The sequence below is a fragment of the Quercus suber genome, unplaced genomic scaffold, assembly GCF_002906115.3.
Source record: "Quercus suber isolate HL8 unplaced genomic scaffold, Cork oak 2.0 scaffold_325, whole genome shotgun sequence".
Taxonomy (NCBI): domain Eukaryota; kingdom Viridiplantae; phylum Streptophyta; class Magnoliopsida; order Fagales; family Fagaceae; genus Quercus; species Quercus suber.
Window position 1 is genome coordinate 533,571 of NW_027069778.1, and position 13,324 is coordinate 546,894.

General features: G+C 34.9%; 2 protein-coding genes across 2 annotated transcripts; both read right to left on the minus strand.

Annotated features, from left to right (window-relative positions):
* Positions 1-585: 585 nt before the first annotated feature.
* LOC112028693 (disease resistance protein RPM1-like) lies at positions 586-1,935 on the minus strand. The gene has a single exon (XM_024061377.1). The coding sequence runs from the start codon at positions 1,933-1,935 to the stop codon at positions 586-588; it is 1,350 nt and encodes a 449-aa protein (XP_023917145.1).
* A 30-nt stretch (positions 1,936-1,965) lies between these two features.
* Positions 1,966-2,754, minus strand: LOC112028692 (disease resistance protein RPM1-like). The gene has a single exon (XM_024061376.1). It carries the CDS (start codon positions 2,752-2,754, stop codon positions 1,966-1,968), a length of 789 nt encoding a protein of 262 aa, XP_023917144.1.
* Between the last annotated feature and the right edge of the window lie 10,570 nt (positions 2,755-13,324).

Below are 13,324 nucleotides of genomic sequence, written 5' to 3' on the forward strand. Positions count from 1 at the left end.
AAAAAAAAAAAAAAAAAAAACCGTACTATTAATCAAAGTTTCTCCTTATGACTAGTTCTCAGATACAAGAAGCTAAAATGCACTTAGAAACACGAATATATATATATATATATATAAACAAATCATGGGCTAACACATGGCTTATTAAAACAAACACATGTTCCACAGACCACAAATAGATATCATAACCCAACCAAATCTAAGAAACCATTGTTCATACAATTGAATGTTGCAAGCTCAAAAATAATCGACACGCATGAAAGACATAATGAAAAATCCAAAAAACTAAAGTCTTGGGCCACATAAAGTCAAATTAATCATTAGAAAATATTAAAAATTCATCATGTTAGAAAGCATTAGTTCCAAAACCATAAACCATTTCAAAGTGAATCAATAATAAAATATAAATCAAGCATGTTACGCACTTATATAAATTTATTGGTGAAATAGCTTAAATGATGCAATTTTTTTTTTCTTTTTAAGGATAAAATATAAAATGAATGCAGTGACCATTCATTTAAAGATAAAAAGAAGATGAAGAACAGATAGAATTGAGAAGCTACCTTCATTAAACATTCCAAATTACTACCGGATGATGATGTTTGGGATGTGCTGCACCTTTGGGAAATCTACGCTACCTTCTCCCTCAATGCTATTTTGAAGTTTCATTGAGACAAATTCCAAATACAGTCGTTGGAAATTTTTAAGGTATTCAATGCCCTTAGGCACTGTCTTTAGCTCCATACAGCGGGTAATATAGAGGTATTTCATATTGGGCATCACCCCCATTTCTATTATTATCTCATTCAACTGAGGGGAATTATAAATCTGCAATTTTGTAAGCTTAGGAAAGTCTGTCCTGAAACATAGCTGTTTTCCAACATAGGCATTACTAAGTACAAGATGTCCCAAATGGGGCAAAGCAATGATGTGAGTGAGTAGATCTTCTTCCAGTCTCGACCAACACAGATACAAATGTGTGAGGCTTTGAAGTGAATGAAACCACTGTGGCACTTTCTCTAGTTTTCCAATCAAAAAAAGCCTTCGAAGGTTGGGAGGAGGAGATGAGAGTGCATCCATTCGGAGAGTTTCTTCCTCATTAGTTACTATGATAGCCAAGACCCTAAGAAGTCTCATGCTTTCAATTGAGACACATAAGTTCTTCTCGTCTCCTTCTTTCACATTTGAAATACCGATCGAGTTGAGTTGCACCATGCGCTGAACTTGTCTTGTAAAGTCACCATTTGCTTCAACAATACCTATAGATTGCAAATTCTTTAAACTAATGATATTTGTTGCTATTTGCATTCCAGTAAAATGTCTGAAGTCATTCCAATTTCCAGTGAAAAGATACATAATCAGATGCCGCAAATTTTGCAACTTTCCAATTCCATGAGGAAGGGCCTTTATTTGTGTGTCCCCGATGTCCAAGGTTTGAAGATTAAGTAGCCTCCCTATGGAATTTGGGAGATTCTTAAGTAAAGTTCCCCTTAAATTCAAATATCTTAAGTTGAATAATTTGAATACTTCATCAGGCAATTCCTCAATGGGGGCATCCTCCAAATCTAAAACCCTTAACATTTTACTTCCTGAAGGCAATGTTTTCAACGACTTGTTAAAAACAAGAAAAGAACGAATCTTTGACACACCCGTAAATGATTTGAGCTCTACATCAGTTTTGTGAATTGAAATGTAGCGAGCTTTGCATTCTTTCATCTCTTCTCCTCCACCGTGTACAGCACCAAACTTTTCTTTGACTGATATTGATAAAGCAAGCTCCCGTAGAAGATCATGCATTTTACATCTCCTTGGCCTTCCAAATTCATTCCTCTGAACAACTTGAAGCATATTCCGAAAAGTGAGTTCTACCTGATAGTTGTCTGCTTCATCTTCTAGAGTGGACCTTACAATTGGTTCTACATATCCTTCTGCCATCCATAGCTTAATGAGTCTCTTTCTTTTAATCTAATAATCTTCTGGAAAAAGGGAGCTATATAAGAAACAATGCTTCAACTGATATGGTAAAACATTGAAACTAAGCAACAAAATGCTCCTCATTCGTTCTAGCTTAGGATTGCTACTTGGACTCCAATTCACGTTGTTCTTAATTTCATTCCATTGAGACATATTCTTGAAGTACATAAGACTGCCCAAAGCTGCAATTGCAAGTGGTAGACCTTCGCATTTTCCCACAAGTTCTTTAGCAAAAGATTTAAGCTCCAATGGACAACTTCCATTGGGACAATTTGTGAATGCTTTCTTGCATAGGAGTTCCCAGGCCTCTTCGTTTTGCAGCAATTGAATATAATAATGATGATGTTTACCTCCCAAATGATAGCAAGCTACATCTTCTATTCGAGTTGTAAGAATGATTCTACTCCCGATACAACCATCTTTAAGTGATACCTTTATTTCATCCAAGAGATTTGTGTCCCAAATATCATCTAGGACAAGAAGATACCTTTTCTTCTCTAAATAATTTACCAATGTTTTTACTAACAATCTGTAGTTCATGGAATTCAAGTCTGCTAGTTTTGTTTCCTTCCTTGATTCATGGAATTCCTTAATAAAGCTCCTCAATACATCTTCTAATTCATATGCTTGGGAAATTGTGATCCATGCACAATAGTCAAAATGTTTCTTTACATCATCATTGTTGTAGGTGTTGGCAGCTAGTGTGGTCTTGCCGGAACCTCCCATCCCAACTATCGAAATGACAGTCTGATGTGGTTCTCCATCCATCAACCAATCCATTATCGATTGCCTTTTCTTTTCAATCCCAACAAGTTTGAAAGTTCAATTTGGGTATGAAACACTCTTGAACGTTTAGACCCCAATTACAAAATTATCAATTCAAGCTTTATATCAAACATTTAATGTGCGGAATATGATAACAAACTTATACTAGAATTGATAAATAATCTAAGCCAAATATAAACACATTCACAGCAGTAAATATAAGGCAAAGATAAAGGAAGGAAGATGCAAACACACGGACAACACACGATGTGTTATCGAAGAGGAAACCGAAGCCCTCAACGTAAAACCTCTCCGCTGCCCTCCAAGCGGTCAAATAACCCACTAAAGAATATAGTTGGGATACATGAACAGTAGAAGACCCTCCAAGCCTAATCTACCCAAGTACCTAAGCCCTCCAAGCTTCTTGCTCCAACGAGATTACGCCAAACCTATTTCTTCTTTAACTTCCCGGATTCCGCTACTAGACCATAGCATCAACCAATGTAGATTGGTTCCTTCCTAACTGCTTCCCAACAGCACCAAATGAATCTTCTCACAGACGTGGGTGTGGTGAGATAAGGATTTGGTAGAATGCCTCTCAAAGGTATAACAATGGAGAGGAAGAGAGAAGAGGAATTTGTAGAGTCTCTTAGGTGAAAATTGGGGATGATGCAATCTTGTTTTTCTTTAGGGTTTCTCTCACAAAATTCTCTTTGGAAGCTCTCTCAATATCGTAGGAATGAGGGGTATTTATACTGGAATGAGAATAGAATGTGAAACGTCAGATTTTCCCAAACAGAGCATTTTGGCGACTTGACCTCGTGACTGGGTTAAGTCGCGAGTTCAAGCTGCGAGCTAACGGCTTGGCCAGCTTGGGACTTTTGTCCTGTAGTGCAACAGCTGGCGCGACTCTTTAGTTTCTGACATGCTTGGCACGTGTGTAGACATTTGGCGACTTGCAAGCCGCGACTCACCCACGAGATCCAGTCACGAGACTCTGTTTCTTTGCACAATCTTGAGCATTTTTTCACACTCTCTCACTCACTACCCTTACAAGTTTCCCATTTAAATACAGGGTTACTAAGTGCTAAATTACAAGTAAATTAGCACGGAATAAAGCCAACAAGATAGTTGATTAAATTCAACTTTACAAAGTTCGTCTTCTTTAAAAAAAAGAGATGATTCAGCATGACACACCACCCATTTCTGATTATCTTTAGAACTAGTTCCCTCTATATGATCAATACCATATCTTTGCTTCCTCTCTGGTATGCCCTTTATTTTCTCGTTAATTTTTTGTATCTTGGTGGCGATTTGACGTCTCACCCGGAGATTTTTTGGAAAGTTAATGGTGTGGTGAAGGTTCTAGGAAGATTGACCGCCAATTTGTTGGTGATTCATGTGATACATGTACTCATCAATAATGTCTTCAACATCATACGCCCAGTCCCTCACATTTGCCACCCAAGTTTTCTCTCCTTCCCTCCCTACTCTATTTCTATTAGCATCTAGTAAGAATGATCGCACGCTTATTAACTCATCTTTGATATCTTCAATTGCATCACGAGCCTCCCATATCAAAGATGCTTCATTTGAAAGGATTGAAATGATATTGTCAATCAAGAGTTCCACTACAGCCTGATCCATTTTTAACTTCACAGTTCAAACTCCCTTCTAGCTTTAGTCACCAAGTTTTTATGCTCCCTTTCATCCAATTATATCACATCCAAAGAGAGAGAGAATGCCATGCTTTGACTTGTTGCTTGCCGGTCCTAGGAGACCTGCACAAAAGAAAAAAGAAAAAAGAAAAAAAAGAATAGAGGTGAGAAACATAATGCATGAAAGTATTCTAATTCTCAAAAAGTGTACCAGTACGTCAGTTAAGTTGAAGAATGATTTTTTTTTTTAGGGGATAAGTGGTGTAGATACAGTGATTTTTTGTATTTATTTAAATTAAACAATGATCGCTGTACTTGTCTAAATTAGACAGTGAGAAATATTTCTATGTGTTGGTGGCAACATTTTCATTTGTTTTAAGGAACTTGCAATATATTTTTTTTAAACAGAACATTTCAATAATTAAAATATCATCGTTTCCACATGGTTTGTATTTATGACACTATATGTTGTCTAATATGTGATTTGTACATTAAACAGAACACTAGAAGGATGTGATTCGTGAACTTTCAAAAAAAAAAAAGAAAAGTTTTTGGCCTTTTAATTTAAAAACCTAAATTTATTTACTCACCCTCTGTATATCTCCCACTCTCATCCATCTACATCTTCCAGTCCCAGCAAGTCAACAACAAAAGTCTTCATCTCTCCTCTCTCTCTCTCTCTCTCTCTCTCTCTCTCTCTCTCTTCCCTCAACCTTCACCGCTTGCTACCGCCACTTGCTACCACTGCAATCTAGTGCTTGATGCCGCATTTTTTAGAGTTTCACCCTCTCCTCTCTCCTCTTTGTCACCATATTATCAAGAGTTTCTAGTGATGATTCTGACTTCAAATGCTCTTCCTTGCAAATGTAATGCTTTCTACTAGGTTTGTTTATGCAATTCATTTTCAATGGTTTTGTTTGATCTTTTATAGGTTGGTTTAGTTTTTTTATTTGGGTTTTTGTGATTTGAAATGGGTATGTTTGAGAGAAAGACTATGAATTTGTTTTCTTTTCATTTTTTTGTTTTTGAATATTTTGGTTTTTTTTTTTTTTTTTTTTTTTTTTTTTTTTTTTTTTCATGAGTATGATGTGGTTTGTTGTTAATTGCATTGTGTTTGGTTCCTGAGAAATTGAGAATTAATCGAACTAACCGCATCGAATCGATATTTTGCATTGCACCTTGTGTAGACCGGTTCCTACCCCTCCACAAGTGAGGTGCAGTTAAGGATGAGGAAAAACCACTCCTATAGGTGCGGTGCAAAAATGCCCAAAAACCCAGCCGCATCGCACCGTGTACAGCCCTAATTGAAATTGGGGAAAAATGAAGACATGACTTCATGAGAATGAGATTTTCTAGAAGTATAATGATACAAAATGAAGACATAATTTCATGAGAATGAGATTTCCTACAAGTATCATCTATACGTGGGGAGGAGGATGTTTTGTAAGTGGGTAAGAGTTTGGCTTTGATTTACACGTGGGAAGGGTCAGACTTGGGTCATAATATGTAAGGTAGTAATTGAGCTGGGTTTTTCACAAGTTTGGTCTATTTTTAAAAGGTAGTCCATTTTGTAGAGAATAACTTTTGGTCTATTTGTCAAAAGCAACCCATTTTTATATAAACGTAAAAAGAAGTTACTATTATCTATTGGGTAAGAGTAAAAAAAAAAAACTTAATAAAAAGAGGTAAAAAACTAAATTTATATAATGTAAAATAAAATTATTATGATTTATTGGTAACAGTAAAAAAATAATAAATAAATAAATAAAAACTTAATGAAAAGAGGTAAAAAAAAGGCTAAATGCAACATTACAACACTACGTGGCAAGAGCTCATACACTCTCGCATGAGGTCTCCGCTTATATATATATATATATATATTGATTAATAATAGATTTGAAATAAAAAATTATATAAAAATAAAACTAAATATTATTTAAATGATATTTAAATATAAATAAGCCCCTTTAAAATTTTCACCCTATGCCTCAAATTATCTTGGGCCAGCCCTGTTCATAAATTAAACTTTTGTCATACATTTTATGTTTATACTCTATATAAAAAAGGACAATGAGTGCTTGTGTTTGGCAAAAACGACAGAGTAATGAGTTAAACTTAAAACAGCAAGTTTTATTTATAAAGCTTAAATTACAATTAAGTGCATGTATGAGCTAAAAATCTGTGTGCCCTTTTTGGTTTTTGTTCATCGGATTTACAGTTTTGGCTGCTCTTTATTCTGTTACCACACGTTTCACTTTTGATGAAATTACTATGTTGACTCCTAAGTGCGTGGGTAGGCTAAAAGTTTGGGGCCTTTTTGTCTTTTACTATCAACCCTAGAATGTAGATGCTTCTTGAATACTGCCTTTGTCTCTTTCTTGTCATTTTGTTTAGCTACTAAACTTTTTTATATAAAAAGTGCGGATAAGCCTGTGAATAGTGCTTTTGTCAAGCACCTTGCTTGGTCATTTCGTGTTTAACAAATTTACAGCCACGCAATGGACAAAGGAAAGTTGGGTTGGTTTGTTTGTTATGTGCAGATAGGTTTACACTTCTATCCTTAGAAATTTAATTTGAACAGTTAGAGAGCGTGGGTCTTTTGGTCTTTTGGCCCTATTTTATTTGATATTATCTCTTGTTAGCTCTTTTGTTCAGCTAGCCAACTACTCTGTTGATGGACATGAGCACAGGACACGCATTTGAGGGAGAAGAGAACGCTAGAGAGAGGAGTCTGCTTTACCAACTACTCCACTAAGGCATCCGTAACAGATGTTCTATAAAAAATGTCATTTTGTCGCATTAAAAGTCTACTTTATTATTTTACCACATCATTTACAACATCTCATATCAAATGTTTTATCATTCAATTCTATATTTAAATAATATTACTACACATTAAAATAAAATATTAACTCCTCCCACCATCATCATCATCAAACACACTAACAACAGTGGCAACAACTCACAACTACCACTGCCGCAACAACGGCCACCAACAACCACTGCTGCAACAACATCTACAGCCACCACCGGCACAAACCCACATCCACCAATGCCAACTAAAAAAAAAAGAAACACAACCAAAAAAAAAAAAAAAATCCACAACAACCCGCCACATTCACAAACCTCAAAACCCATCCCAAATCAAACAAACCCACAACCACCACTGCCGCAACAACACCAACAGCCACCATCGGCACAAACCCACATCCACCAACACCACCTTAAAAGAAGGGGGGGGGGGGAAGAGCACGTACATATCAATTGGGCATATTTTAAGTAAAGAATTGATACTTGGAATGAACACGAAATAGCTATATACAGTAGTGATGAGGCCAAATCAGGGCTGTTTGATAAAATTTGAAGCCTAAAGAGACAAAGAGGCGCAGAGAAGTGATGGAAAAAGAAAAAAGGAAAAAAGAAAGAGAGAAAAAGAAAGAAAAAAATAGAAGTGAAGCTTTGGAGAAAGAAGAAAAAAGAGGAAAGAGAGTGACAGAGATGAAGGACGGCGTGTAAAAAGAAAGAAGAAAAAGAAAAAGAAAGAGAGAAGAGGAGAAGTCATAAAGGATGAAAGAGAAAATGAATAAAAACTATATATTTTTTAGCATTTCAATCCGTACCGTTCATCTTTGGAACGGAACTATTCACATGTGGTATAAATTTGACATTTGAAACATCTGATAAAGGGGTTTTTTTGTGTTAGGTGTGCCAACTGTGTCAAATATTTAGCATTTGGCACATATGGCACATCTGCTGTGATGGTCTAATTAACAGAGAATAGCTATGAGTAAATCATAAAACAAACACAAGAGAGAAAGAACTTTTGATTTGAATAGTTAGAGAGTGTGGGCCTCTTATCTTTGTGATAACACAACACAGGATCTAGGAAAAAATTGCAAACTAATACCAATCTCCAAACATTTTGTTAGTTAGCAACATTTCAAATTATTTAGGAAACTAACATCTTGAGTCTAAGAAACTTGATTTTGCTCTTAGAACCAAGCCTATGAGACTCGATTTTCTTGAAAACACGAAGAAGAAGCAAACACACGAGAACTAAAGATAGCATCCCAGAAAAACAAATATGGCTCAAATTTCCCTGAAGAACGAAGCAAGAAGCAAACCAGAAAACTAAAGATAGCAACCCAGAAAAACAAAACGGTGATGCAAGAAAAACAATGACGAAGGCTCCAGCAGCAGTGGCAAAGGCTCCGACAATCATTACCACCATCGACGGTGGTCTGATCTCAACCTCTAGTCTCTGAACTTCCATGGCCAAGCCTTTGGTTTGGGTATATTCTAAATCCTTGATTGGTCTAGAGAAAGAAAAAAGAAGAAGAATGGGAACATAGTTCTTGCAAGAACTGAACTCGAGTCCTAAAACTCGAGTTCACGTAGATTTAATCCAAACTCGAGTATAAGAGAATTGATTTGCTATAGTAACTCGATTTAGTAAACTCGAGTTTATTATACTCGAGATGTTAGTTTCCTAAATAGTTTAAAAAAACATTGCTAACTAACAAATTGTTTGGAGATTGGGTTAGTTCGCATTTTTTCCCTGGATCCAAGGATTGAGTTGAGGTTAAAGATAAGAAACAAGAAAGAAAAAAAAAAATCAGCCTCAGCCGGCTGATAGAGCAAGAGAAGAAACAGGAAAAGAAGGCTGGAGAGAGAGGTGCGTGATGCTTACCCTGTAAATGCTTGTCATAAACTCTTTCATCTTTCCTCTTTTTTTTTCTTAATTCCAAAATAAAATTCTTGTCTCTTTCTTAACAGTTTGTTGGATGCGTTAATCTTTGGATTGTATCTGATTTGTGTTAAAGCTTCAAAAATAACAGGTAAGTACAAGTTGTACTGTATCTTTTTGTTTGGTTATATTTTTTAACATTGAATTATTGTTTATCCATAAAATCTTATGTTGTTTACATATTTGTCACTTATTTCTAAATATTGCACTCAAATTTTATCCTTCATGTGTATTCCGTTTTCTCTCATTGCTGCATAATTTTTGGTTACTTTTTTAAAAATATTTTTCCCCTTTTCTAATATTGCTGTTTCATTTTTTATTAGTAGCATTAGATTATATGAGCCTAAGAATATAGATGATAGTTCAGCTAGGAGAAATTCCTATAGAATCTATCCAAAAAAGGAAAGCCATATCAAGGTTGATGAGTGCAAAGCATTATGATGATAATGCTATTGTTACAATCATTGGCCATGTTAGTTTTTTTTTTTTTTTTTAGAATGAACCTGTGTAATTTTATTAAGGTAAATCAACTACATTCAATTGTAAAATCAAAACAATATGTGATGGGATATCTTTATCTATACTTGAAAATCTGGTATGCGCTATGCATGTTTGCCAGACTATGAGCTACACTATTGTCGTTTCTTCTTATGTGAGAAACAACAATCTTATAAATTATTTGCAACACCTTTCACATCCTCTGCAGTAGGCCTAATGGGGATAGATTATGCTCCTCTGACTTTAATGCTTGAATCAGACCAAGAGAGTCACCTTCGAGAAAGCACTTCGGAAACCCAGTTTGACGCAAACGACAAAGCTTTCAGTGCTCCAAGCTTCTATCTCGTCTGCCTTGTAAGCTGAGTAATTTTTCCGAGCAAGATGCCAAAACAGCTCCATTGTTGTCCTTGATTCCACTCCAATACCTAGGGGTGGCAAAATAAGCCCAAACCCATTTGCTTACTTAAACCCACCCACTCTAATTGTACCCAAACCCACCCAATTATTAGTTGGGTTAAATGGGCATTAACCCAATTAGACCCAATAATTATTGGTTTTAACTAAAAACCCATTGAGACCCATTTAACCCAAAAACATATACCCAAATTCAACCCAACCCTTCCCATAAATTTAAAAAAAAAAAAAAAAAAAAAACCCCTCTGATGTTTCAATTTTTTATTTTCCTTCACTTCTCGGACCCCAAACACTTCTCTCTCTCTCTCCTCTCGCTTGCTCTCTCTAGCTCTCACAGAGAACAATGAGCACAACAAACACATTTCTCTATGCAATCCAATCTACATTTAGCAAATCAAAAGCACAAAAATTAAACCTGCAAGTTTCTCTGACGCGTGGATCGTTTCGCCAAGGCTTCGATCTGGATCTTAAGCCCTTCTTCATAGCAAGCGATTGAGCGATCCACCTGTCCAAGCATCGAAAACATGTCGCCGAGTTGCATGTGATCGAAAACGCCGCGAAACGCAGTGATCGGCGCTTCTAGGAGGATCCGAACTTGAATGGCCCGCTCCAAAACCGAAATCGCCTCCTCGAACCGCCCTAAACTCGAGTAGATCGACACCAAAACGTGAAGCTCATCACCAAGTCCAGACTCGGCTCGCCGTCATCTCCACCGGAGCACCGCTCGAACTTTTTATTGTATCACTAGCAGCAATTATTACTTTTTATGCTCGCTCCCTCTCTCTCTAGTTCTATAGAAAATTGCTTGGTTAGAAGTTACAAAAGAGTTTCAATGGGTTTGCTGCCAAGCTCACTGATCGTGAAAGACAAAAGCTTGAGTTGGGGTAATTTTTGACTTGATAGTTTCACATTATATCTCAAACACCATTACTGGGTTGATTTTTTTTTTTTTTATTTGGGTAATTTAAGAATGGAGTAATTGATAAGGATGCATTCATTTTCTCTTTTTTTGGTTCAGTAGAATTTCTATTTGTTTCCAGGATAGTTGCTTTCGAAATTCTAGGAAATTTTGAGCTTGAAATGACATTTTTGTATTTGTTGCTGTTTGGTTGCCAAGAAAGTGAGAGAAATAGAAAAAAAAGGAAAAAATTTTTATTTGGATTTTTAATATAATTGCTGACGTGGATTGCTTTGTGAAATTNTTTAAATTAAAAGGCCAAAAAACTTTTTTTTTTTTTTTTTTTTTTTAATTTGAAGATAAAACTACGTCGTTTTGGAGCTGATATTAAAATTTAATATCAGGTCCTAAAACAGCGTAGTTTTAGTGCCAGATTATATATATATACATATATAAACCTATCCTTAAGTCCAGCACCATTTTCTTCTTCTTCTTCCTATTCCTTGCATTTGCTTTCATGGCTTCTCTGGGTTTTCTTCAATCTATTGAAACATAAAAATAAAAAACTGTTAACATTGATACATATATGTTAAATTATAGTGTGTGTATTTATATATATACTGGTGCGGTGTGGTTTCTCGTTGGAGTGCAAAATAGCCACTGCTCGCCGCACCGGACGTCTTTGGTTTGTCCAAATTGTTGCCAACCACCGTGCCGGACACCTACAGTGGGCTTATGAAGTGGTCGGATCAGTTCGGCACCATCCAGTTTCATCGGTGTCGGTCGGTACCTGAACAGGCCTAATTTCAATTCAATATGCTTTTTTCTATTAATAATGTTCTATGCAATTTATGCAGACAAATTCTCTTTGTCATCGACCAATGCAACAAAAAAATATATATAAATCTTGAGATCCCTGAGGTTATTGAAATAATTGACAAGTGCATATTTTTAAAATTTATAATAACAAAAAAGTCTAATGAATAGCATATACTATCTCACAAAATGCCATTAACTTAATATTTTATTTAAATAATTCAATGATAAGAATGGTAGAAAACATAATCCTATACAAGAAATACCAAAAATACAGTCAAAACAATTTTCGTAGGAGGATTTGTCTTTAAAGAATATGAAGACAATAGTAAAGATAAAATGTATTGAATGAGATCCTATGAAATAAGTTTGTTGATCATTTCAAATTATACTCATCATTTACATAAAAAAAATAATACATCATATTATTTACATTAAAAAAATAATACATATTAATTTCAAAATTCATTGCAAGATGTGAATTGCTAGGATATTGTAATAATAAGTAACATTGATACAACAATGAGTTGGTATTACATTTCATGCGTGCTTTGTGAAAGGATTGTCAAACCACAAGTAGGATCATTTCGGTGTGAAAAATATGAAACAAAAACAAATCTTTCTATCCTAAGGTTAGAGGCACTCACATTAACTACACACTCTCCAAATATTTATAATATATTCATCTCACTATAACTACTATATATATACAATTGTAAACTACTTCAGATATAGGATTCAAATTGAAGTTTTTGATGCAACTGACAAAACAGTTTTTGTGATATTTAATCAAGATGCCGAGAAAATCCTAAATAAATCTACAAGAGATCTTGCTATAAAATAAATTGAGGTACAAATTATTTAAATTATTGTAAAACCATTAATATTGGAAAAGAGTTAACTTAAATAAAATAAATTGGACAATAAAACAAAGGAAGGGAAAAAATAGAATAAAAAGCAGGACAGTAGTGATAAACTTATATTTAATAGCTAACAATCTATACACACAACATAGTAAGCACATCAAAAGACAAGTTCATATATAAGTGTGGGCATAATAGTTTTTTCATTGAAGTTACTTGGAGTTGGAGAGACTGGATTTCTTTAGTTTTAGCAATCAGATAGCAGGGTGCTAATCCTACCAGTAAACTGTTAAATATACCAAATAGCATCATTAGAACCATCAAACTGCACTAACTGAATATAGAAGACTACAATACAATTCGCTCAAGTTTCAAAAAAATATTTAAAAGATTCTAGATTATGAAACTTGACTGAATAATGAAAAAGTTAAAACAAAATAAGTAATGCTATTTTCAGTGGGTTTCTCACTTGTAAGATAATCCTCATTCAAGCAAAGTTTTCACTAGGAAATGAATTTCATGGGAAAGGAAAAGGAAAAAAAGTCTAAGCAATAATACCCTATGAATTTTAAAAATTATAGAAATCAATAATTACATGCAAAAGATAGAGTATTTAATCCAACAATCACTTCACAAGGTACAAGTTTGCATAAAATGTCCTCAATGTCCTCTCCTGACTTAGAAGTCAATT